Source organism: Meriones unguiculatus, chromosome 18 (assembly GCF_030254825.1).
Source record: "Meriones unguiculatus strain TT.TT164.6M chromosome 18, Bangor_MerUng_6.1, whole genome shotgun sequence".
NCBI lineage: Eukaryota > Metazoa > Chordata > Mammalia > Rodentia > Muridae > Meriones > Meriones unguiculatus.
Window position 1 is genome coordinate 6015094 of NC_083365.1, and position 27145 is coordinate 6042238.

A 27145-nucleotide genomic window follows, 5' to 3' on the forward strand; every position below is an offset into this window, starting at 1 on the left:
TTTCAAAGGGGTAAAGGTGTAAAAAGAGACATACCACTCACTTAACAGATACCCCAGTGAAGGAAAGTATCAGTTTATTAGGTGAGGCACTTTCAATGCTATGCATTGTTGCCTGTGTATGAATGTATGTGTGTGAGCTGGATGCAGGATAATAAATACTGTGAAAGTAATGGAGCATCCTTCTGGGCTGGCAGGAAAGTGTGGCACCGATGTGCAGAGCCTAGAGGGAGAGCTCCAGGAACACGGAGGTGGACTCAAGGCAGAGGGTACACTCAGCTCCAAAAGCCAAAGAAATTGCAGGAGCTGGAGACTGGACCCATGAGCATAGGCATCTGGTTCTTATGGGTAATCTTGATCTGAAAGAGAAGGGAGCATGCCTGCAAGCCTGTCCCCGTGCCTCAATGCTGGGACATCAGGGGTATGGGGTAAGTTCCTGGGCCAGCGAGAAACCAGAGTTTGGGAAGAATGGTGCACAGGGGAGCCGAGGGCACCAGGAGGAAGAAAAGAGGCTGTAAAATGGAGCCTGAGGGCCCAGCTTCTCAGGCATAGGCGATACTCACAGTACAGGGCGCCTGCACCCAGGGCTCCCCATCAATTTGCATAGGGAGGGTTTTTGTGGTCCTGTGAGAGGTTCAGAGAGGTTCAGAAGAAAGATTGGTTCAGATTTTTTTTTTTCCAACCAAACATCAAAACTCAGCTATCTTAGCTTTGAGACCTCCTGCCATGGATAGTGACTGAATAAAGTGCCTCCCACCATTCTCACGAACCACCACCTTCCTTCCCTCGGAGCCCTTGCTGGAGTCCTCCTTACTGGAATGTGATCTCAGAGCACTTGGCCAACCGATGTCCTGCACTCTTGAGCCTGGTATAGATCTGGCCCATCTCAATCACACCTTCTATTCCTACCACTTCGAGCCGCTTGTCACTCATGTCTGGGGGTTACAGTAGAGAGAAGGAGGTTTTCTTGTAGGAAGTTACCCTTCCCCTCAGATTTGCCTACCTTAGCCCCCAGGGGAGCTTGGCTCACCTGGGACACAGGTTTTCAAGATATCGGGGTCTGTAATTATTTTGGCCGTGCTGCCCAAGGCCTGGTTGATCTCACAGGTGCTCCCAGGAGGCCTCTTGGTGTCGCCCCAGAGGTTGGAGCCGCCATGCATGCTCGGGATGTTCAGTACTGCGATGCCTTCCAGGGACAGGTTGCTCAGATCCAGCGGCTTCCCGCAGATCTGAAGGAAGAGCTGCAGTCAGAGCGCACACAGGCTCTCCCCGTCAGGAGCCAAGATTAAGAGGTGTGCAGGAGGCAGAGCATAATGGCCCATGCCTTTAATCCCAGTACTGAGTTTGAGGGCGGCCTGGTCTACAAATCAAGTCCAGGAAGGCCAGGGCTGTTACACAGAGAAACCCTGCCCCCTACTCCCACCTCCTGCAAAAGAAAGAGAGGGGGTACAAGAGAAGAAAGCAAAAAAGACCTAATAGATACATAGTTGGTTTTGTTTTGTTTCAAGATGGTTTCTTTGTGCAGCCTTGGCTGTCTGGAACTTACTCTACAGACCAGGCTGGCCTCCAACTCATGAGATCTACCTGCTTCTGCCTCCTGAGTGCTGGGATTAAGGATGTGCACCACCACCACCCGGTTTATAACTGGTTTTTCAAGAGAGTAAGTTTTGGTTTTTTGTTGTTCCCTCTGTGTAGCCCTTGCTGTTCTAGAACTCCCTCTGTAAAGCAGGCTGGCCTCAAACTCAGAGATCTGCCTTCCTCTGCCTCCGAGAGCTAAGATTAAAAACTTGTGTTACCTAAGAAATGGATTTTATTAGCTTAAAATGGTAACACATGTCTTTAGTCCCAGCACTCAGGAAGCAGTATTTATGGTTCATATGTAAGGGGATGGGGCACGTATGTGCACTTGTGGTGGTCAAGAGGACAATGTGCAGGAGTTCTCTTCTTTCTCCAGGTGGGTCATCAGGCTGGGCAGCAAACCTTCTCCTGCTGAGCCATCTCACAAGCACAGACACTAGGGTATCTTAAGGACTTGGCAAGTCAGGGTTGGAGACCTGGGTGGTCGAAAGTAGATCCACACATATGTGACATTCCCAAGGGCTGCTGTGTAGGAAGAAACTTGAATACAAAAAAAAAAAAAAAAAACTAGAAAAAAAAAAAACTAGAAAAAAAACTTGTATTCCCAGCATTTACAGCTCTGAGGCAGAAGTATTGCCACAAGTTCTAGGCCAACCTGGGCTACAATGCAAGACCTGTCTCCAACAAACAGTTAAAAATGTGTATAATTCATTCGGTATTATCACGCGTACCTCAACTGTCAAAGACTCTTCCAGCTTTTTGCATGTTGAGAAAATGGATTCAGATGTCGCAAACTCCAAATACCACAGCTTGTTTTTCATTCTTCACCAGCCCCAACAGAAGGCCCAGCAGGGAGAGACAAATCACAGTGTGGACAGGACAAGGAAGGGAGCCAACTTCCCATTCCAGAGGAACAGTGGTAGCTTTGCTTAGGGTTCCTACAAGCGTTTCTGCCCATATCTAACCATTCTGTGTCAAACTTGGTTACAAATTTGTTGTTGGTTTTTCAAGACAGGGTTTCTCTGTGTAACCCTAGCTGTCCTTGAACTCTTTTACAGACTGAGAGCTCTGCTTACCTCTGTCTCCTGATGCCTGGCATACACCCAGTCTTGACATTGTCTATTCCCTGTCTTTTATATATATATAATATATCTTACTTATTTTGCATGTGGAGATCAGATGACAACCTGCAAGAGTTACTTTCTACTGTGTGGGTTCCAAGGATCCAACTCAGGTCCTCAGGCTTAGGTGAAGATACCCACTGAGCCACCCTTCTCCCCTCCTCTCCTCACCTGCTATTGAACTTCTCAGGATATTTCTCTCGCATGATGTGAAATCGGTGAGCGATTGAAGCATCCTGGAGAGTTAACAAGCATATTTCAGAGACCACGCTTATCTGTATTCAGGACTTTCTCCCTGCTAAGTTCTCTTCCCCTTTCCTCTCCCTCTCTTTCTCCCAGCCCTTCCCTTCCTCTCCTCCCCCTTCTAGGGTATAGCACATCCCAACCTGTACCACTATGTACCTAACTCCCAATTTTCCTCTTTGATCTCCTCCAGCTTCTATCTGCTTAACCCACACTTCTCCTCCCTTCTCCCCCACCCTACTCCACTGACCACGCCAATGGAGAAGTAGTTATTGATGATTTGAGAGGGGATTGGATCACTCTTTTCTTCATTTTGCTGGGGTATCACTTCCAGAGACCATCGGTCGAGATATGTCACCTTACTTATCTCTATATCCTTGAGAATCTTTCCCAAATTCTCACCGTCATAACCTAGGAGTGGAAAAGATAGGCTTGCACTGATCCCCAAGCCTCAGAGAGTCCATGCGGAGCCCTTCTGCAGAGTCCCCACCCTCCGCCTCTATTCTGGGGGAGCCCCCAACCCTTTCATTGAAAATGCAAGATGCTCAGGCCCCATGAGCCATCGGTGAAGGCAGCTTCTTTCTGTCCCCACCACCCTGTTATGGAAGGAAACATCTCCAATGGTTGTACATACAGAAGTTATTCCAAAGGCATACTGAACAAAAAATGTAAAAGACAAGCCAGGAAAATGCAGAAAAAGATGAGGGACAGCCATTGGGAGGCTGAAGTACTACTGAAAATTTAAGACAACCCTGGGCTACATAAGAGTTCAAGGTCAGCTTGAGGTGTACAGGGACACCTTGCCTCAGAACACAAAAACATAGCTGGGTGGTGGTGGCTTACGTCCCTACTCCCAGTACTTCAGAGGAAGACAGGTGAATCTCTGAGTTTGAGGCCAGGCTGGTCTACAGAGCACAGGGCTACACACAGAAAAACCCTGTCTCCAAAACTACCACCACCAACCAAACCAAACCAACAAATCCACAAAATCATGCCAACAAATAATCTTGTTTTAATTTTTTATTTATTTGTTTATCTTGATTTTTCAAGACAGGGTTTCTGTGTAGCTCTGGCTGTCCTGGAACTCACTTTGTAGACCAGGCTGGCTTCAAACTCAGAGATCTGCCTGCCTCTGCCTCCTGAGTGCTGGGATTACCCCGCCATTACATACACCACCACTGCCCTGAAATAAATTTAAATATCCTGTTTAGTTAAATAAACACAGCCTAGAGGGCTGGAGAGATGGCTCAGAGGTTAAGAGCACTGTCTGCTCTTCCAGAGGTCCTGAGTTCAATTCCCAGCAACCACATGTTAGTTCACAACCGTGTATAATAAGATCTGGTGTCCTCTTCTGTCATGCAGATGTACATGCAAATAGAGCACTCATATGTAAAATAAAGGAATAAATCTTTAGAAAAAGATAAACACAGCCTAAAAAAACAATGAGTGGTAAGGGACAGAAGGTATGCCTCCAGAGTCGCACATTATATGGTTGCCCTGTGCAAGGACCTATGTTCCATCTCCAGCACTGTAAAATAAAGAATGGCAAAGAGCAGCAACAATTTATAAACTGGAAAGAAATTAACCTGTAACACATTACATTTCTCAGCATTTAAAAAAAAATGCTTGAAAGGCCCAGGGTATAGCTCAGTTGTAGCACTTGCCCTAGGCCTCCCAAACCAAGACCACATCAAAGGCAACACCAGCCTACTAACCCTTAAACCTGTACACAAGGGGATCACGTAAGAAGACATGCCAATAATATGCCTATCGAATATGGTCAATAATACTACAATCAGAAGAAATTTATTTTTATGTGATTGCAATTTATTTATTTATTTTTAATTTATTCACTTCATATCCCTATCCAGAAGAAATTTAGAAGTTAACTTTGTCCCCCTAAGGGGGGCAGCAGCCTTACCAGGCCACAGAGGAGGACAATGCAGCCAGTCCTGATGAGACCTGATAGGCTAGGGTCAGATGAAAGGGGAGGAGGACCTCCCCTATCAGTGGACTTGGAGAGGGGCATGGGAGGAGAAGAGGGGAGGGACAGTGGGATTGGGAGAGAATGAGGGACAGGGCTAGATGGATACAAAGTGAGTAAACTGTATTAATATAAAATAAAGACTGCCATATGTTATATATAAAGTTATATGTACATAAGAGTTAACTTTGTGTTGCCAACCAAATTAATTATTAATGAGTTTATTAATAGACTGGTACTCTCATGTGGTGTTAAGATAAGTGGATTGTTCATCTTTTTAGAAGGTAATTTGGCAATTTTTAACAAAATATTTTTGTGGTAGGCAAGAAGTGAACAGAATGAGGTAGGAGGCAGATTTTCAAAGAGGCAGCTTAAAATTCTGAAACACTAACCAGCACTCTTGAAATTTTGTATCATTGAACAGCTAAAAAACGACCAGAAGCTGGTCATGGTAGTGCATGCATTTAATACAAGCATTTAGGAGGCAGAGGCCATTGGCTCTCTGAGAGTTCAAGGCCAGCCTGGTCTATTTATTGAGATTTAGGCCAGCGAAGACTACACAGTGAGTCTGTCTCAGACAAATCACAAATCACAAAAACAGAAACCCAGAACCAGACCAGCAAAACCAGACTGGTTTGGCCCTTCAAACTGGAGACCAAGGAGTGCCCTGAGCCAATCCCCACCCCGCACCAACACACGCTGAAGGATAAACTCACCAACACACACTGAAGGATAAACTCCTGGCATTAAATTTAGTTAGGGATTCCTTTTTAAGTCTCTACTGATCTGTAGTTTATGCATACAGATGATTTGTCTGCATGTATTTCTGTAGACCACATGTGTGCCTACTGAAGTCAGAAGAGGGCACTGGATCACCTGGAACTGGACTTATGTATGGTTATGAGTTGACTTGTGTGTCCTGGGAATAAGAGCAGCGAGTGATCTTAACCACTGAGCCATCTCTCCAGCCCCTTAAAACTTTTGTTGTTGTTTTAAGAGGGCTTCTTTGTGTAGCCTTAGCTGTCCTGGACTTGCTTTGTAGACTAGGCTGTCCTGGAACTTAAGAGATCTGCCTGCCTCTGCCTCCCCAAGTGCTGGGATTACAGTTGTGTGCCACCGAGCCCAGTCAGTCTAGTATGTCCTGTGTGTTTAATGTCACATGTGGGCTTGTCTATAGCCCTGGGGACCCAGGGTGAAAACAAAGAACTGAGAAAAGCAGGACACAGTAGCATGAGTATCTGTATCTCCAGGGCTTCTTCAGGGAGAGGGGAGCTGGACACACAATGCTGGGATGCTCATGAGTGAGCCAGCCTCATCTAACCATCAGGAAAAAAGAGTCTAAACCTCAAAGGTGAGGCTCAACCTTGGAGGCTGTCCTCGGACCTACACACACACACACACACACACACACACACACACATACATTCACTCACACCCCCCAAGACAATATGTATGGGCATACATACATGCACATATATACATATAAAAAGCAGGGCTACCGTGTGTAACTCAGTGGGTGAAGTCATGTGCTCCCAGGCCTGAGACCCGAGTTTCATCCCCGAGGTCCACATGTTGGAAGCAGAACCAACTCCTGCAAGTTGCTCTCTGACCTCCACATGTGCCTGCCACTAACTAAATGTGAGAAACAAAAACAAAAAGGGAATCTGGGAATGTCGACACAGCCATGTAACCTCAGCATCTGGGAGGCTGAGGCAGGAGGATCACAAGGCTACATGGAAACAATCTGTCTCAAAAGGAAGAAAGAAAGAAAAAGGAAAATTATGAGAACGTTTCATATTGGTGCACATCCAGAAAGAACAGCTGGATTGACCCGAAACTTCAGGGAGTAGCTGATAGGAAACTTTTACTTTCTTGGCATCTGTATCTAAAATGTTTATATTACTTTGTTCACTATTAAGTGAAGGCATAAAGTTACTGTGTAATTCAAATGCTGATTTCTGTTTTCCCCTTTTCTGGTTGCACTGCTTGTTCTGAGAATCTCCTATCTCAGTGTTGTGTAAACACTGCTCTCCAAATGTCCTCTATATGCCAATAAAGCAGCTTATTGCCAATCGCTGAGCAGCCAGGGGAGGAGAAGAGAGGGAGAAGTAGGGGATTCAGCCCTGGGCAGAGGTCTAGAAAAGATCAGGAAAGCAGAGGTGGAGGGGAAAATGCCATAAAGTGCAGGTATCTCGGGATTTACGCTGGGAGAAAGCTAGACCAGCCTAGGGAGTTAAGATTAGAGCAATAACTGCTCAGGATTGTGCCGTAAAGCTTGATAAACAATGAACTTAAAAGTCTCAATTATTTGGGTGATAGCGGGGTTAAAAGAGAAACTAAGCAACAATCACAATTTTATAAAAATAACTAACACTTACGTGTTTACTATTTTGTAATGAGGATTATGAATGAGTCATTTCCTACAGTTCAGTGGGGGCCAAACACCGTGATTTGCCTTCCACTCGTCCAGCTTTCCTTGTTATTACTTGTTGGGCCAGCAACATGGCTCAGCAGATAAAGGCACTTGACACAAGCCTGACAATCTGAGTTCGATCCTCAAGACTCCTGAAAGTTGTTCTCTGACCTCTACACGTGCTATTACACACGCATACACACACAAGTAAGTATTTTTTAAATATTTTTAAAGAGTTATTTATTATTTATATAGTGTTCTGCCTGCATTTGCATGCCAGAAGAGAGCACCACATCTCACTATAGATGGTTGTGAGCCACTATGTGGTTGCTGGGAATTGAACTCTGGACCATTGGAAGGGCAGCCAGTGCTCTTAACCTCTGAGCCATCTCTCCAGCCCCAAGTATTTTTAAAGATAGATTTTAAAAAGTATTTTTTAAAAGTGTAAGACTTTTGCCAAAGCAGTATTTTGTATATAGTGCCCTGTCTAACCCTGCAACTTAGCCTCTGAAATCTCACTGTCTTTGTTACAGAGGACAGAAGCTATTCCTTCACAGCTTCTATGGCAGGCAGAGTAACAGCCTCTCAGAGATCCACACTTCAATCTCTCTCTCTCTCTCTCTCTCTCTCTCTCTCTCTCGGTTTTCCAAGACACAGTTTCCCTGTGTAGTCTTGGCTGTCTGTAGACCAGGCTGGCCTCGAACTCACAGAGACCCACCTGCCTCTTCCTCCCTAAGTGCTGGGATTGCAGGTGTGCACCACCTTGCCGGTTTCACACTTGAATATTAGCACTCGTTTATAGAGCTGTGCTGGCCTTCCTGTGTGGTTCCAGTTCTTTTCTAGGCATAGACAGGAAAATGGCAAGTCCAGAACTTGAGACCAAACTAGACAACATAGGAAGACTTTGCCTCAAATAATAAAACATCAAAGAACCTTCTTACACAGTAAGAAAGATTTTACAGATGTGATTAAATTAGGGGTCTTGAATGGGTGATTATCCTGGTTTATCTGGAAGGCCCTAAATCAACCACAACCATCAATAGGAATGGAAGAAGCTAAGGACCAAGTGGTAAGTAGGGAAGGCCTGTGATTCTAGCACTCAGCACTAGCATTGACACAAGAGAATTAGAATTGTGTCAGGTATAAGGCCTGTCTGTGCTACACAGTGAGTTCCAGGTTAGCCTGGACTAGACAGTGAGGTCCTGCCTCAAAAACCCAAACAATGGGTCAGTGATTGGTTCAGTAGATAAAGGTGCTTGCTGTCAGGCCTGCTGACCAGAGTTTAATCCTCAGGACTCACTTGCTGTAGGGAACTGACTCCTGCAAGTTTTCCTCTGACCTCCATGCGGCTGTTGTGGCACACTTGCGTGCAGCTGTGCACATATGTACGTAAACCCGCACAAGAAAGTCCCAAGGAGATGAGACAATGGTAAGAGAGAATGGAAAGAGGACATTGCTGGTTGCACAGGGCCTCTCAGTCAAGGAGTGTGACCAGCCTCTAGAAACCTGCAAGGACTTCTCCCCAGGTTCTCCTGACCAGTTAATTTTAGGAAATCCTCCTTTGGACTGCTTTGGACTTGGAGCTGTGAGCAGGAAGGTACCAACTTCATGTGGATTAGGTCACTTTTGGAGGACTGTTACAGCAGCAACAGAATTCTGCTCCAGATGTCAAAGACTCTGCTTAGCCCTTAAATACAGTACCTGCCGGGATCCTGCTGTCCTTATTACCCCTGGGTGTTCTCATCATCTGCTGTCAGGCTGCAGTGACTGCTGTGAACAGATGGATCTCCAAAACATATTTTTGTTCTTTTTTTTTTTTTAATGTCTCTTCATAGCCCTGGGTGTCCTAGAACTTGCTCTGTAGACCAGGCTGGCCTTGAACTCAGAGATCCCCCTGCCTGCCTCTGTATCCTGAGTGCTGGAATTAGAGGTGAGTATTATCACATCCAGCTTCAAAGCATATTTTCAGCCTTGACTTTTCTTCTAAATCCTTGACATTTCTTTTCTTTTTCTTTCACTTAAAATACTTTATGTTGGACCTGGTGGTGAACACCTTTAATCCCAGCACTTGGGGGTGGGGGGTGGAGGCGGAGGCAGAGGCAGGCGGATCTCTGTGAGTTCGAGGCCAGCCTGGTCTACAAAGTAAGTTCAGGACAGCCAGAGCTCTGTTACACAGAGAAACCCTATATCAACAAACAAACAAAAAATATATACACACAATACTGTCCGTGTGTGTGTGTGTGTACATGTAGATGCATGTATGCCGTGCTGTGGAGTTGTGGAGTCGGTTCTTTCCTTCTGCCCTATGTGGGTTCTGGGCATTGGACTTGAATCATCATGCTTTTATGTGAGCTGTGTCTCACAGTGCTCACACACACAGCTGTGTTTGGCTGTCTGTGACAGGATCTTCCTCTGTAATCCTGGCTGGCCTGGAGCTTGCTATATAAATACATCAGGCAAACCCACAGAGGTTTGCCTTCCTGTACCTCTTGAGTGCTGAAATTACCCTAAACCTGACAACATCTTTATTGCTGTTACAAGACCTCACCATAGGCCAGGCTGACATGGAACTCTCCATATAGCCCAGGCTGGCCTGGAACTCAAGGCAATCCTTTGCTTCAGCCTCTGAGATTACTGGAGTGAGCCTCCTTGCCTAGGTCCTAACATATATTCTGACCATCAACCACACCTTCATCTAGCTGCTTAACTTGTACCAAACTGAATCATTAATTTTGGAAAGGGCCTCCTATCTACATCCCCATCCTAACAGGCAACCCCATCTAGTCAGTTGCAAACCAGGAAAGCATCCAAACCTAGCTCCACCTCCCTCCTTTCTGCTTCATCAGTTATCAACACTGTGGCTTCTACCTTATCCTTTCCTTTCCTGCCTCCCTCAAGCAATCCATCCTTTCCAGAGCTCTCATGTCAATATCCTTGTGCCCTCCTATTCTTCAAACGTTTGGTTTTTTTTTTTTTTTTTTTTTTTTTTTTGGTGTCAACATTAATTTACATTAGTTCTATATATTCTTGTGGTCATGAGTGATTGAGAAAACAAGCCTGTGAGAATCTCACAGTGAAGACTCAAATGTGTAATTTCAAAGTGCCTAATATGATAAACGAGAAAGTCAGATGAAAACTGGCCATGTGTGTATAGACAAGTCTTAGGGTAGAGTTGAAGCGGTGGCTCAGTGCATGAAAGTGCCCACTGCCAAGACTGCCAACCTGAGTCTGAGCCCGAGGATTCACAGGGATAAAGAAGAGAACTTACTCCTGACGTTCTACTCTGGCCTCCATGTGTGCATTGCTCTATCCATGTAAGTGCGCGCGCGCGCGCGCGCGCGCACACACACACACACACACACACACACACACACACACACAGGTGTGCATGTCCCAAATAAGCAAAACACAGTAAAACAATTTAAAAAAAAGTCTTACATTATACAATAAAGTCAGAGAGCTTTCTATTTTTTTTCTTAAGTTCTTTGAGAGACCATTGTGGTTCAAGATTTACACATTTAAAAGCCTCAGTGGCTTCAAAGGAAAAATGGATGAGTAACTAGCAGGAAGTCAGAGGGATGAGGTGAACTGGAGATTACAATCAGAAAATGTCTGGCCTCCACAGGCACCAGGCACACATATGGTACACAGGAGTACATGTAGGTAAACAGAGTACTATTAAAAAGACACAGCAAAGAAACTGGAATGTATTAGGAGACTGCAGCAAGTACCTCAGAAAATCAGTGAGGGGTAGTGAGCTGCCTCATGGGCAAAGGTGCTTCCTGCCAAGCTTGATGTCAATCTCAGGAACCCACGTGGTGGAAGAAAACTGACTCCCCAAACTTGAAAACTGTCCTCCAGTGTTTCAAAGCCAGCCTGATCCCCAGGGAGAGTTTTAGTGCAGCCAGGGACACATAGAAACATCTGGAAGGAAGGAAGGAAAGAGGAAGGAAGGAGGAAGGAGGGAGGGAGGGAGGCAGGGAGGGAGGGAGGAAGGAAATTGTCCTCTGATATCTACACTCACACTGCGGCACAAGCACATGTGCATAATGCAAACATTTTGATAATGAGAAAAAAAATCAAGTGAAAGAGTAAATGAATGGCTGTTTGGCGGCTAAACCTCGCTTGCTCATTTCAGCACTCACACAACTTCCTCCTTCCTACATTGTTCCTTTATCCTCTGGACCCTAGAGTCGTTTGTGAGAAAGACATGTAGGTATCAGGGAAGGGGACTGTCCCCCTCAGCCCTCCTTGGTTCACAGTGTCGTGCTCATTTTCACAGAGCTCCTTCTTTGGCCACCTGTCTTTGGCCCCTTGTCTGTGCGCCTCTTCTTCAGCCCTCCCTGCCAGCTCCCTAGGCCTTCCCCCTCCTTGCTGTCTTTTAAGGCAGTGTTTACTTTACATACTTACTGGAGCAGATGCGCTGCCTGCATGACCGCAGCATGTGCATGCCCACAGAGGACAGACTCGGGTCCTCCGGGACGGCAGCTGCAGAAGGCACTGAGCCTCCATGTGGGTGTTGGGAACTGTGTCCAGGTCCTCCGGAAGAGCAGCCAGTGCTCTTTAACTGCCGAGCCGTCTCTCCAGCCACCCACCCCCACGTCCAACGAAACTTCTATACCACTCACCTCTTCCCCATCTTAGGCAACGAGCCAGATCATTTCCAGTGCCCAGGGGCAACACGGCAACAGGAGGCACAGTGGGCAACTTGGCTCTGTCTGAGGAGGCAGGTGAAGAGATGCATGGAGGGAGATGGTCCTGGAACACTACTGCCCCCATCTCCTGCCCAGAGGGTGCCTCTCTTTGCACTGACCAATGGACTCTAGAATCCAGCCTACGGTGCCGTCTCCACCACACACCAATACCCGGAATTGAGGAACATCTTTGAAAAATCTGAGCCTGAGACAAAAGGGAAGAGAGAAAATGGAAGAAGAGTAACTGGAATCTACCCAAGTCCTGGACAGATAAGTCACTTCTTGTCTCTCATTCCTCTGACCCTGTTCCCTCTTGTCAAAAGACTTCAGTCTAGAGCTGGGAGGCTGGCTCAGCTGGGAGAGCACTGGCTTTGCAAGCTCTAGGACCTGAATTGGATCCCACATAAAAAATGCCAGGCATGGTGATGTGTGCTCTTCTCACAGTGCTGCTGGGGAGGGGGGCGGGGGGCGGGGCAGAGGATCCCTGGCTCACTCATCAGCCAGACCAGCCTCATTAATGAGCTCTAAGCCACTGAAAGACCTTGTCTCAAAGGAAGGATGGCATTCCTAAAGGTGACACCTGAAACTGCTGGCTGGTCCTGATTCGCCAAAACACTCCCAGCTCCCCAACCTATACGCATGCACATGCATACATGCAGACCTGCAGGCACGCACACTCACACACACACCCCAAACGCTGTGCTACAGCCCCTCACCTATACGCACCCTTGCTCCGGACCATCCTTCAGGTTGAACACCTGCCGAGGATTTAGCAAATACTGGAATTTCCAGAGCACCCTGTGGAAAGGAGAAAGGCTCTCGGCACGGGATGACAGGCACATCTTCTGTGCATCTTTTTTATTTATTCTACCTTAATGTCCCCCCCCCAAAGGCCCTTCCATCCACACATCCCCTTCCTCCCTCCACGCTCCGATCCTTCCTCTCTGTCTAGGAAGAAGCAGTATATGCCTCCTCACCTCTGTCCCTGCTTCCCTCCACTCTTAAGATTGACAAACACTAGAAGTGGGTGGCTGTTAGGAACAGGGTCAATCTGCAGTGGGGGAAAAATAAGGATTAGAAAAAAGCAGGATTTTGTCAGATAAAGGTGAGCCCTGCAGAGGCACAGGACTGGCATTTCCCCAAATGCTTCCTCTCTCCTGCTTTTTCCTCTCCCCTCGCCTCCTCTGCCAAGCTGGAGCTTTCAAAGAGCAGCCATCCCCTACTTCCCACTTCAGTCCCTCCCAAGAAGATCCCACTGAAAGCTGGTTCTTGAGAACCAAGACCCTCAGCCCTGTACCCGAAAAGCCTCGGGGATGCACAAGTTTGTGTCATCTGTGGTCTTCAGTTTACGCTCTTGTCCAGATGCCTGGGAGGGGAACAATGAAGGGGGAAAAAAAGATGGGTTATCCAGGAATCAAATGGGGGGTCTCAGGCTGGAGAGATGGCTCAGAGGTTAAGAGCACTCGCTGTTCTTCCAAAGGTCCCAAGTTCAATTCCCAGCAACCACATGGTGTCTCATAACCATCTATAGTAAGATCTGGTGTACAGGCAGAATGTTGTATAAATAATAAGTAAATCTTTTAAAAGAAAAAAAAATGAGTGGGTCTCAACTTGAACCCTGAATGTGCTGGCTCTTTGTTCTAAATGTCATTGGCTGGGTATGGTAGTTCACATCTATCCTATAATCCCAACACTCAGGAGGCAGAGACAGGCAGAACTGAGTTCAAGGCTAGCTTAGTCTACACAGCAAGTTCCAGGCTAGCCAGGGCTACACAGTGAGAAACAGAACCCCATATCAAACCAAAGGTATTCTGTGTGTACAGAGGTGTGTTCATGGGGAAGGTGGGATACGTTCCTATCCCCTGCATTTGACAGTCTTACCAGGAACCTGGGGTAGATGGAAGATGGAGGCAGGATATGATCACGGAGCAGTCCACAGTCACACTCAGGACCCACGGCCTGCAGACATTCATCATGGATCTAGGAGCACAAAAGGGGAACAGAAACCAGGCAGGAGACTTTGCCAGTTCTCAGCTTAAGAGCATGGGCAGGAAAGGGAGCCCCTAGGAGCAAGAATAACCATGGCAGTAAGCAAAGAGTTGTGCTCTGGCGCTCAGCCTGGACGGAGGTCCGAACTGACCTCCAGGTGGCACCACACGCAGTGCAGTCCTGTTAAGCTGTGGTAGATCCGGATCTTCTTCTGGCATCGGTCACAGCGCCCAGAATCACAGCCTCCTCGAACCCACACATGTGACTGGATCTTGAGGAAGAGAGGCAGGCCTTTGTCTGGGAGGGTCTTGTGGGAGGGCATGAGGACAGCAGAAGGTTAGGGAGCAGGACCAGGATGGGGTTGGCAGTGTGGGAGAGAAGCGGGCACGGGGTCACTCACACCAATGTCTTTCCGAGACTTGGCATAGGTGCTGACGTCACAAGGCAGGGCCTTCATGGCACAGCGGTCATGAACAATGTACTTACAAACTGGGGAGAGGGAGAAGGTCAGAGCCTTACCTGTGGCTGTTTCCCCTCCTCTCCTCTCTTGGGAGTGAAGAAGGAGCAATGCAATCCTGCTGCCAGGTTGAGGCAGAGAAGCTTGCAAGGGCAAGCCTCAGCTCTCCCTCCTAACAAGGGCAAGCCTCAGCTCTCCCTCCTAACAAGGACAAGCCTCAGCTCTCCCTCCTAACAAGGGCAAGCCTCAGCTCTCCCTCCTAACAAACAAGGGCAAGCTTCAGCTCTCCCTCCTAACAAACAAGAGCAAGCCTCAGCTCTCCCTCCTAACAAACAAGGGCAAGCCTCAGCTCTCCCTCCTAACAAACAAGAGCAAGCCCCAGCTCTCCCTCCTAATAAGGGCAAGCCTCAGCTCTCCCTCCTAACAAACAAGGGCAAGCCTCAGCTCTCCCTCCTAACAAGGGCAAGCCCCAGCTCTCCCTCCTAACAAACAAGGGCAAGCCTCAGCTCTCCCTCCTAACAAACAAGGGCAAGCCTCAGCTCTCCCTCTTAACAAGGGCAAGCCTCAGCTCTCCCTCCTAACAAAGGCAAGCCCCAGCTCTCCCTCCTAACAAGGGCAAGCCTCAGCTCTCCCTCCTAACAAACAAGGGCAAGCCTCAGCTCTCCCTCCTAACAAACAAGGGAAAGCCTCAGCTCTCCCTCCTAACAAGGGCAAGCCTCAGCTCTCCCTCCTAACAAGGGCAAGCCTCAGCTCTCCCTCCTAACAAGGGCAAGCCTCAGCTCTCCCTCCTAACAGTGCACATGCCGCCTCCTATGTGTCACATTGTCCCCGTGCTGGGCTGGACCTGAGCTGGAAGATCTCGGGGAGTTTGAGGCAAGCTTAGTCTACATATCCAGTCGAGGCCACCCAAGGCTGCAAATAAAATAATTGTTGCGATAAAATAATTGAATCTTTGATATACTGCAAAACAACAGGCTCCCTTTAATGAGTTAGTTGCCTTTGCTTGTGTGTGTGGGTATGCATATGCTACAGTGGACTGCAGAGGTCAAAGGACAACTTTCCAGTCAGCTCCCTGCCTTCATTGTGGGTTTTAGGGATTGAACTCAAAATGTCAGATGTGGCGGCAAGTGCTTTTACCAGGGAGTCACGTCACCAGCCAGTTAGTGTGTTTTGAGACAGGGTAAATGTAGCCCAGGCTGTACTTAAGGCTAGGCTTAAACTTTCTTTGTAATTGAGGCTGGCTCTGAACTCCAGATCCTCCTACCTATGAGGAATGCTGTTAATGCAGGCATGTGCTAGTAATAACAGCACCAACATATTTACCATTTACAATGATCTGCTTTTTCAGGCAAGAAAACTAAAGGTTAAAGAAAATACATGAAAACTGGGCATGCTGACTCACCTCTTTAATATTCAGTATTTAATATTCAATAATGTCAATATTCAAGAAGCTGTGGCAAGTTGGGTATGGTGGTGCACACCTTTAGTCCCAATGATCGGAAGGCAGAGGCAGGGGGATCTCTGTCTAGAACAGCCTAGCCTACATAGCAAGTGCAAAGATTACACAGAGAAACCCAGTCTCGGAAACAAGGAGGAGGAGGAAGCAGCAGCAGCCACTCCCACTACTAAGGCAAAAAGACTGTTGGGAGTTTGGGCCATATAGTTCCAGGCCAGCCTGAGCTACAGTGTGAAGTCATGTCTTTTTATTTACAAGTTGTTGTTGTTTTTTTTTTTTTTTGGGGGGGGGTGTTATTTGAGAAAACTTTTTTCTGTGTAGCGCTGACTTGCCTGGAACTCACTCTGTAGACCAGGCTGGCCTTGAACTCACAGAGATCTGCCTGCCTCTGCCTCTGCCTCTGCCCTCCAAGTGCTGTGCCACCACACCATCTGCCTGCAAGTTTTTTGTTTGTTTTGTTTTAGTAATAAAGATTATTTTTAAGAAAAGATACATGTTTGGGTTTTAATCCCAGCACAGCATACAAATAATAATAATTAAAGATAGAAAGTTATATTGCTTTCCCAGAATCATATGTGTTTCCTGAGTTCACAGCATCACGTCCCAACTCGTCGCTGGGCTTCCCTGCACCCCTCCACGCTCAGGTATCATCACTCACGGTTACAGCTCAGGCACTGTTTGCCGAGGCCGATGCTCAACTCGCATAGGTTGCAGTAGACTGGTTTGGGGAATCTCCTGGGTCTCCATATATGCTGCCCGTCATCCTTCATGGTCTAGGAGGTCACGGAGGGCACCAACTTCTCAGAAAGCTGGTCTCCCGAGACAGCTGCGGGCCTGCCTCACAAACTTTTCACTCACCATATCCATCCCCAGAAGCACGAGCAGTGGCACTGTGGTAGCCCCAGCCCGGACCCACTCAGCTAGAGAGACAGAACCACTGCCATCGTAGTCAACCTCGCTCATCATCTCCTGAAGAATCTGCACGGAGAGTAGGAAAGGCCCTTGCTGAGAGTGGCCCCAAACCCCTCTCCCCTGTCCCTTAGGACACCCAACAGTCATCCCAGCAGAGGGAACCAGAGACCCGCCAAGATGAGGCCAGCCGGGTGCAGGGCCACAGGGAGGAGGTGCGGGGGAGGGGCAGCTGCCTCACCGGCCTTAGCTCGGACACATCCCAGTCGAGGTACTCGGCCACACGCATCATCTGAAGGATAATTTTTTCTACTTCCTGAGCCAAAGAGGGTAAAAGCCATAGTCACTTACCATCACCACTACACAAATCTCCTCTACAATCCAAAGCTCCTGTATTCCACTTGCAAATTTACCTCAAGTTCTCAGATGCCTCTGACAGATAAATGTTAGCACGCTTCACATCTCCAGCCTGCTCCTTTAGAGGCCAAGCTCTTGGGAACTACTATTTCCACACTTAGTCCTACACACCACTGTCTCCTCCCCCTGTACCACTGAACTACAATCCTAACCTTTTCTGTTTCTGGAGACCCTGGAAAAGTGGAGGTGTGAGAGCACAGGCAGATGGACAGATTCCCAATACACATGTCTCACAACTCACTGAGCTGTCCAGGATCCCATTTCTGTCCATGTCATACAGGTTGAAGGTGACTGTGAAGTGTTTGGAGGAACCAGGTCAGTTTATGAGAGTGGTCCAAACAGTTCATTCCAAGACCAGGCACGGTGGACCTGTAATCCCAGCACTTGGAAGGCAGAGGCAGGCAGATCTCTATGAGTTCAAGGCCAGCCTGGTCTACATAAGGAGTTCCAGGCCAGCCAAGGATACATACTGAGACACTCTCTCTCAAAAAAAAAAATTATTAAACAAAACAAAACAAAAAAAAAAACCAAAGCAAACAAATCCCAAGCATTCAGAAAACAAGAGAAATAAAGCAACAGGAAGGGAGCTTTAAGTTAACAAGGGCACTGACAGGACAGATGCAAAAGAGAGGCTGGAGGCACGGGGTGCGCACTTGTAATCCCAGGACTCGGGAAGCTCAGGACCTGTCACATACAGGTAAAACAGAAAGGGAAAAGCGCAATGCACGGCAGCCTCGGAGATACGACAGAGACAGCACACACTTCTGTGTCCCATGAACATCCAAGGCAACACACACAGGGAGGAATAAGACATGGGGTGGAGTGACTGGCCGGTAGCATTGGGATAGCAGTCAGGAGAGCAGAGGGAATACCTGTTCTCTGGCCATACCCTTCCTGTCTGGGGGATACTTTCCTTTCCCCTTCTCCTTTCCACCCTTTTTTCCTGCTCAGAATGGCAAACTCACATTCTAGCTTGTCTTCTGGCCGGCCACCCTCCAGGAGGGAAAAGTAGCAGGAGACATCACTGAGACAGATCACATTGTCTACAAAATGAAAGCACAGCAGATTCAAGGCCAGGCTCCCCTTTACTCTGTGTGTATGTGTGTGTGTGTGTGTGTGTGTGTGTGTGTGTGTGCGCGCGCACGCGCGCACGCTTATCAGCTCTTTTTCTTTTTCCTAGCTCCTAGCTCATGATACCACCCTCTACCTCTCTCTGGGTCTTGACCTGCCCATAATATGTGACTGTTTCAACTCTCAAATTCAAACTGTTTTGACATTCTTTCCATAGGCCCAGGCCAGCCTTATCTGTTTAATCATACCTTTTAGCTCAGTATCCTCGGAGCTCTGACTAGTGACAAAGGAACGAAACAGAGCCCAGCATAGGTGATGGGGAACTTCTTCCACTTCCAGATAGAGCTTCAGGAATTGCTCAAATCCCAGGTAACCAATGGCCTATGAAAAGAGTGAGTATCATGCCAGGCATGGTGCCGCATGCCTATGCTCCCAGGGAGGCAGAGCAGGTGGATCTCTGTGAGTTTGAGGCCAGCCTGGTCTATAAAGTGAGTCCAGAACAGCCAAGGCTTCACAGAGAAGCCCTGTCTCAAAAAACCAACAACAATAAGAAAAGAAAGAAAGAAAGAAAGAAAGGAAGGAAGGAAGGAAGGAAGAAGCGTGAGTATTCCCTGGGAGTCTGCAGGATAGAGAAGCTGGGGCTGAGGAATGGGGAGTGATAGAGGTGGACGATAAACGCAGTGCTGACAAGCAGCAGAGGCAGAAGTATGGCTTCTCGGGCCATCTCCTGAGTTACTAGGATCTCTTGTTTTGTTCTAAAGCAATAGCTGCAATCAACAATGGGGTATTTAGAGGGAAGAAAGCAAGAAGCGAGCCCACAAAACTTCCCAGAGGTTGGGGATCTTGGTAGAGAGGGTCCCATGTCACTTACATCTCCTTCGCAATATGTGTTCATCTGACCACCCTCATCAAAGTGCTTCAGGACATCACTGACCTTTCTGGAGGAGTCTGGGTGAGAGGAGAGGAAGATAAGAACAAGACGATGGCCTGGCCCTCCGCCAGAGTTCCACTTGGACATCTACAGGCCAAAAAGGGTCGGGTGAGAGAAGAAATGGCAAGAAGGGAAGAACGTTTCAGCTCCTCCACAGCTATATCCCTCTTTTCTCCTTTGAGGCCTGAAGCAGTCAGGCAGAGGGAAATGTGGGGGGGGTTGTCCCTCAGAGAGTTGAGGCCTCAGAAGTGGGCTCTGTGAGAAGGGGGCCAGCTCCAGGTAGCTGGGACACTGTAGTGAAGCATGATGAGAAGGAATTCTCCAGAAGTGAAGGGCCGGGAGAGACTCACACTCCATGTACTTTTGCAGCTGAGCAAAGTTTTCTGGGCTGATTAGGCCCTTTTCTTTGGCCATCCTTCTTCTCCTGTTAAGGGTGATCACAAAGAGAGCCCAGTAGAACAGCTTCTTGGGTTTCTTTTTCAGAGGGTAAGTCTGGGGGAAGACCAGAGCTCTCATGGATAAGGACCAGGTGCCTGCGTCTGCGTCCTGTGCTTCTTTTCCCTGTATTCCTCTCCCGTGTCTGTCACTGAGGCTCCCTGACATTCCGGTCCTCTGTCTTCCTTTCTCTGACTCATTTCTGACATTTTCTTTCATTTCTGTGTCTTTCTTTCACTCGGACTTCTCCTCCCATCTGTCTTGACTGTCTGACTATTATCACCACACCATCCTCACCGACCCCCACTCCCCCAATTCCCCGGGGTACTTCAGGCCTTTTTCAGTCCCCACCCCCACTTCAGGCTCTGTGCCCTCTGCCCATCTCCTTCTACCTTCCAAAGGTTTTTATTACTACCTCAACACGCCTCACATGGCAAGACCCCATCTTTCTCCTCCAGCTACCACTGCCCCGAGCCACACCCCCGCAACGACCTCTAGCGCTTCGGACACGTGACGCAGAACTAGCGGTGGCTAGGATCCTACCTAGAGCCCTGTTCACATCCCTCGGGGCTCTGACAGGGGCGGGAGGGGGTTTTGGGACTGGAGGAGGTTGGAAAGGAAGACTCCAGTTTCCTGGGTGCGGGACTGCCGAGCTGCTTGGTGCAGGCTCAGTTACGATGCCCGATCTTCTACCAGGCTGGGTGGAAGCGTTTTTTGGAGCCCCACCTTTTGGTACTGGACCCAGGAATCCAGCGGGAATCATCCTGCTGGTCCTGACTAATACCTGCCTTAAGGACTGAGTTTCAGAAGGTGACATTTTATTTTGTTCGTTTGCAAGGGTCTCCTTACTATGTGGCCCACAGGTCATCCTAGAACTGGCTTTGTAGACCAGGCTGCGTCAAATTGGTTTAGCCACAGGCATGTCTGAACCACTGTCATGGATAAGCTATTGTATCCAGGGCCTGGGTTGTGCTATACACTAACACACTTTGGTTATTTAATAACAGCAACCAACAACAGTAATTACATATTTTACAGAAGTAAACAGTACAGGGCTGCTGAAGACTTGAGCTGATCAGACCTAACTGGGTTCCGCTCTTGGCTGTGATGGGCTTGTGGTTTGCAATAATTACATCTGCAAAACAGGGAGAATGGTATCTACCTTTCACAGTTGTAAAGTTAAATGAAATAATATATTAAAAATACCTCGGGGGGCTGGAGAGATGGCTTAGCGGTTAAGAGCCACCTTAATCTATTCCAGAGGCCCCAAGTTCAATTTCCAGCACCACATGGTGGCTCACAACCATCTGTAATGGAATCTGATTCCCTCTTCTGGTGTACATGAAAACAGAGCATTCATATACATAAAACAAATAAACAAATATATATATAAAAAAAACAAACCTCTAATAGCCAGGTGTGGTGACACACGCCTGCAATCCCAGCACTCGGGGGCAGAGGCAGGTGGATCTCTGTGAGCTCGAGGCCAGCCTGGTCTGCAAAGTGAGTCCAGGACAGCCAAAAAGATACACAGAGAAACCTGTCTCAAAAAAAAAAAAGAAAGGAAGGAAGGAGAGAAAAAAGGAAGGAAGAAAGACAGACAAACAAAAAACTCAAATAAGCCAGGTGACTGCAGTACATGCCTTTAATCCTAGGACTCAAGAGGCAGAGGCAGATGGATCTCAGAGTTCGAGGATACAGACCATTAGCCAGAGCTACATAGTAAGACCCTGTCTTAAAAAAAGAAAAGAAAACAACAACAACAAAACAAACCAAGAGGCGAGAAGGTTCAGTAGGTAAAGGAGCTGCACATTCCCGGCAACTGTGTTGCATGCCAGAACCATGCAAAGGAAAGAGCGAACATGGTGACATGTCTTGAATCTCAGCATGCAGGAGGCAGAGGCAGACAGATCTCTGTGAGTTCAAGGCAGCCTGGTTAACAGAGACAGGTTCAGGATCGCCAAGGCTGTTCCATGAAGAGACAGACCCTTTCTCGAAAAACAACAAAAAAGAAAGAAAACCACTGTGGAGCCGCTCCCCAAGGCTGCTCTCACACACACAATAAACACGAGTGTGAGCCGCTCCCCAAGGCTGCTCTCACACACACAATAAACACGAGTGTGAGCCGCTCCCCAAGGCTGCTCTCTCACACATAATAAACACATAGAAAAAAGAAGATAAAAAGGAAGAGGAAGAGAGGAGAAGGAAGATATAACTGAAGCTCAAGGAAGTCGAGGGCTGAGACAGCAACTGATAAGCAGAGCTGTGAGGCTCTAGCCCCCAAACACAGTTGAGACGTTTCCTCAGTCCTGCTTCACGGTGCACACTGCTCTCCAGTCCCACTGCCCTCCTGTTCTCAATCACGGCGAGGTTTTGTCTATCAGCATGGTATTTGCTGTTCTGTGTGATTAGGACAGGTCCCCTCTCCCTGGCAGATCCAGCTTCTGTCTCACCTAGAATACCAGTTTCTCCTGCAGAACTTTCTTGATGTTCCAGCCAGTTTCTTTCTTTCTTTTTTTTTTTTTTTTGAGGCAGGGTCTCATTAGCCCAAGCTGGCCTGAAACTCAGGTAAACCTGCTGCCTCCGTGTCTTTAGTTTTCCTGTTCTATCTCAGTGTGACTCTCCCTCCACATCATCCCTTCTTTAATGTTCATATTCTACCAAAATGTTGGTTCCACAAAGGCAGGCCCTACCTTGCCAGTCTTCTTTCCTACTCTATTCTCAGTACCTAAAACAGGATTCAGCATGGACTGAATCCTCAATATCATTTGTACAAATGTTTCTGTAAGCCTGGATAGTCATTTGGGGGGGTACTACTAATCCAATTTTGGATAGTAGTATCCACAGAGCATCCACTTGGCAGTCAGAAAAGTATAAGATAATTTCGAGGGTGCATAGTAGGTTCTAAATAAAGAGCTGTTATATTTGTGACTGATGCTAAACTGAAGTATTCCCTCCAACACTCTGTCCTTGTTGGAGGTGTAGCTCAGTTGGTAGAATCTCTGCTTAGCACACACAAATTCAATCCCCAATACACCAGGCACTCTGATGCATGCCTGAGAGTCCCAATATCTAGGAAGTGGATGGAGACAGAAAGATCAGGAGTCCAAGGCCAGATGGACTACATGAGACCTTGACTCCAAAACAAAACACTGATCTCTATCCCACTGACTTAGGGCTCATTGGTCAGGGAACAGAAAAGCAGTCGGGGCTACAAGAAAGGCCAGCCCTTTCCTTTCTGAGGGCAGCAGCTCTCCCTTGAAACCTTTGCCCATGACATATCTGCTGTCCTACACTATGCAGAACAACATCTGTGTTCCAAGGATTCTCTGAGAACCCTTGAAATGGGCCTTCTAGGACAGTGACACCTGAGGAAAGGACCTTGCCTTCCTGGCCTTCATCAATGACTTTAACCCATCCATCCTCTCTGCCAACAGTGATGAATATAGAACAGTCTCATTATCGGTAAGGCTTGAACAGCTTAAGGAGCATCTCTGATTCCTGCAAAGCTCTGGGAAATGGAATCAGAGGGAGAAAATGATAGGGAGAACAAACAAGGGACCATGAAAAGGAAAGAGGTCAAGACACTTCTCTCCCACTACTGCTCACAGTGACTCAACTTTTCCCAATCCCTTTGGTGGCTCCCCAGGTCTCACACCTGGAGAGGCACTATATAATGAAAACCGAGAATGTTTTTCCTTTTACTGTTTGTTTTTTGAGCCAGGGTCTCAATATGTAGCTCTTTGTCACAGCCTCTTAAACGCTGGGATTATAGACATTGGCCACCACACCCTGCTCAAGAATGGACTTTTGAATTAGGTGCAAGTTAGAATCCTAGGTCTTGGATGAGTCATTTCGCTCACTGAACCATGTTACTTTTTTTAAAGTTAGAAATCAAACCCAGGGCTTTAAGATCCCGAGCATGTTGGGTCAGCCTTCTGCTATTGAGCTATACACCTTAGCCTCGTCGTATCAATAATTAGGTACCTAATAATCACAGAGCAGATTTGAAGTAAATTTATATAAAGCAATTATACATAGCAAACTGTGTGACGCAGAATAAGAATTCAATAAACATCAGCCAGTACTGTATGTTTTATGTCTGGCGAGGCATGGTGGTGCAGGCAGTTCCAGCACTCAGGAGACGGAGGCAGGGGAATGGAAAGCTTAAGGCTTGCCTAGGCTGCAGAGTAAATTCAAGGCCAGCTTAGCTCCCCCCCAAAAAGTGAGAAAAGGAAACACATTTGGATATTAGGAAAAAGTATATTTTTAAGCTTTTAAGTGTAAAAGTGTACTTTTATACTTTTAAGAACTCAAAAATTCTAGTGACTTCTACCAGGAGTGAAAGCCTGCAACCTAAAGCAAAAATACTTGTGCCATGTACAGGCATGTAGGAGCACCAGATCATGAATTTGCCTCTCAGAAGTGAGGAGGCGGCCAGCAACGGTAGAGCCAGGGACATCTGCGGGTTGGAACCTTGGACATGGGGCTTCAAGTGCCCTCACTACTGTCAGAGTACAGTATGGCTGCCCTTGGGCCTGGAGAGGAGCGAACTGCAGAATCCTGGGGCCTTAAAAACCTGGAATAAGTCCAAAATTGCCCTTCAACTTCATCCCAACCCTGAGGCTATAATCTGGGCTAGTCCAGACAAATGCAGGGCTGGAAGGGTGGGTCTGTGGCCCTACCCCCAGCTGACTCACCCTTTCCTTCCCTCCTCTGCTTTCCCGACTCACCTCTACCAACTTAGGGTGAGACCGAAAGAAACTGACTTGGAGGGAAAGAATCCTACAACATCCTGGGCCCAGGATTACTGTCAGACTCTAGACAACCTGCCCATAGTCCATCCGCCAAGACTCGGTGCCTCTCATTCTCTAGATCTAGTTTAAACACTGAACACTGAAACTGCAGTTATGAAAGAGGTGAGGTTTCCACATTTAAAGTTTCCTTTTCACGCCATTGCTTACTTCTAAGTTCACCATTATCCAAGAATTAGCCATGTCTCTAGGACATTCAGAATGTCCCTGCAAGAAACTTCACAGAGCAGGCGCTCCTAGTCTCAGAGCCAGCTGGACTCAACCCTATCAGAGATCCTGCCCCCCCACCCCCCGCTTTGCCCAGGGTTGAGGGTCCAGTCTTTCCGCCCCATCCCTGCTACTAGTCAGAGGGATTTTTTTTTTTTTTTTTGTCTTGAAGTATCAGAATTCATTAAGTCACCGCAAACATCAGAGATAATTGTGTTGCGTGGATACGGCGGTGCCTGTTCGGAAGGTGCTGAAGCTACTAGTAGAGGAGGAAGTTACGATGTTGGCATGGTTGGGGGCTGGGGGCTGGCATTTTCTGAGGCTGTATAGATATGACCAATAATATTTGCTTCTCTTCCTCAGGAGTCAGGTTCATTTCTCATATTTAAAGCTGAAAAGTGGGATTCCCACTCAGTCTTTTCAGAAACTTCCCCGTGACCGATGTGGCAAGGATGGGGGCCAAAGAAGAACCCTTCTTGTCTTCCGAGTCCCCCGGAGCGGAGCTTCCCCACTACCCGAGCGAGCGAGAAGGACGGGGCCGGGGGAGGGTCTGGGGAAACGCCGCTTACCGGTCTTCTCAGCCCACGGCAGAGCCCCGCGTCCCAGCGCGAACCTTCCCGCAGCCGGCTCCAGCTGTCAACTCTTGCCTTCCCGGACGCGGCGCGGCAGCCCTCGCCCAGCCGGTGTGGCGGCCCCTCCCGCGGCCCTGCTGCCCGGGTGCGAGTGGTGCGGGGCTCGCGGGGCTCTCCCCGTGACCCACGAGAGCGCACGGCCGGAGCTGGGGCGCCGGAGCCCGAGCTGGGCTGGAGAGGATGGGCCAGACAGACGGGGCCGCCGAGGGGCCGCCCAGATCCTGACGCCACACTGCCCTCCCCCGACCCAGCCCTGCCCTCCCGTGGCTCCCGAGACCACCGCCGTGGCCAACTTGCTCCTGGTTCTAGAGTATCTCCAGGGCTCTGGTTTGTGCCACTTTCTCCACTCCAAGCCTCTGTCTTCCCACGCCTGGAGCCTCTCTACTTCTATTTTTGTCTTCTTTCTGATTACAGCCTCTCCCGTCATCCCTTCCCCGGGAGGCCAAGTTAAGGGTCAAGGTTTGATTGGAAGCACCCATCAACTGGTCAGCAATTGGTCGGCCCTCCAGTCTCCGAGTCGTTATCTTGTACTCACCTGCCCAACTCAATGACTCCACATTCAGGAGAACCCAGAGGGGCAAGGCCAGAGTCCCACACTTCACAACTTGAGACCTAGGTACAGCTCCCTCTCCACGTGGCTGCACAAGGCTTGACCCTGCCGGAGACAATTGCCCACCTCGCCTCCGTGTTCTTCAGCTCCCCTTCAGGCTTGTCTGTGCACAGCTATTTCTCTCAGAATCCGTATCCCTTCCTTAAGACCAGGGTGGAGTCTTAGGTGCATAGAGCATGGTTGTCTGTGCTCACCTCTTCTCCATACCCAACCCTGGCACTTTGCCCTCTGGTCTTGGCAGATGGCACTGAAAGGCCTGGGCAAAGGTAGCGGTTGAAGACAGGCCTTTCAGTTCCTCCTACCTGGAATCTGGGTGTAGCTGTCAGGACTCTTGGGGCAGCATGGATGGTGTGAGGCTGGTAAGACAACGCAGATGAGACCCAGGACTGGGGATTTACTGGTAGCAACTGGGGACCCAGGCAGCCTGCTCCCTGGCCCCGCCCCAACCCTGACTAACTCCCTCCTTTCGTTCTCTGAAGGAGGAGAGTAACAGAGCTAACAGCGTTGTCTCCTCTTACATCTGGGAGTAGAAAGGAGTGAGAGGAGAGACTGCTGAAATGTGTGTAACTCTATGTGTCAGGCATGTGCGCGCACCTCACATATAGAAACATTTGGGTCCTGTGAGAGTCAGAGAGAAAAAAAGAAAGACCGCATTAGGCCCTCTAGTGGAACAGAGAACTACGCACTTCTCAAATATTTAGAGACAAGCTTGTTGAAGGAACTTCTTTCTAGAGTCTAGAGTAATGGGGTTTGCTATTATTATTACTATTATTATTGCTTTTTTTTTCGAGTCAAGGTTTCTCTGTGTACCCTTGGCTGTCCTAAACTCGCGTTGTAGACCAGGCTCAGAGGTCTGCCTGCCTCTGCCTCTGGAGTGCTAGGATCCTCTTCACTGTTAGCAAAGCTTTACCTCCCCTCATATATAGCCTCCATATACTTAGGCTATAAACTTTTTTTTTTTTTTCTGAGACAAGAATTCAGTCTGTGTGAAGCCTAGGCTGGCCTTGAACTTGCTATCTTGACTTAGCTGCTCATGTGCTACTAATGTAGGCCACCCTCCTGGCTTCAACAAACACTTTTGAAGGCGTCCTCATACCTCATCTTGTTCTTGGTTCTGTAGGATAAGCAAAAACGTTGACTGAAGCAAAAAATGTTGGCTAGATGTATGTAAAGCTCCTCAGCTCTTG

At 48.0% G+C, this 27145-nt stretch overlaps 1 protein-coding gene across 9 annotated transcripts; it reads right to left on the reverse strand.

Annotated features, from left to right (window-relative positions):
• Positions 1 to 57: 57 nt before the first annotated feature.
• Dgka (diacylglycerol kinase alpha) lies at positions 58 to 26385 on the reverse strand. 9 transcript variants are annotated; one of them, XM_060371923.1, is made up of 25 exons: positions 26261 to 26385; positions 25884 to 26003; positions 19611 to 19684; positions 19201 to 19277; positions 18578 to 18710; positions 18224 to 18301; positions 17500 to 17549; positions 17083 to 17157; positions 16791 to 16910; positions 16591 to 16705; positions 14420 to 14508; positions 14171 to 14290; positions 13912 to 14010; positions 13328 to 13396; positions 13008 to 13081; positions 12757 to 12828; positions 12150 to 12235; positions 11965 to 12054; positions 3190 to 3350; positions 2868 to 2932; positions 2307 to 2397; positions 1028 to 1226; positions 812 to 932; positions 561 to 621; positions 58 to 356 (listed from the first exon to the last, which is right to left on the reverse strand). In XM_060371923.1, exons 3-25 carry the CDS (start codon positions 19672 to 19674, stop codon positions 273 to 275), a joined length of 2193 nt encoding a protein of 730 aa, XP_060227906.1. In that variant the 5' UTR covers positions 19675 to 19684; positions 25884 to 26003; positions 26261 to 26385; the 3' UTR covers positions 58 to 272. The 9 variants fall into 9 exon arrangements, with proteins under 9 accessions (XP_060227906.1, XP_060227901.1, XP_060227904.1 ...); XM_060371918.1 differs by having other exon boundaries at positions 19611 to 19752; XM_060371921.1 differs by lacking the exons at positions 25884 to 26003; positions 26261 to 26385 and adding exons at positions 21100 to 21235; positions 25286 to 25330 and having other exon boundaries at positions 19611 to 19752.
• Positions 26386 to 27145: the final 760 nt, after the last annotated feature.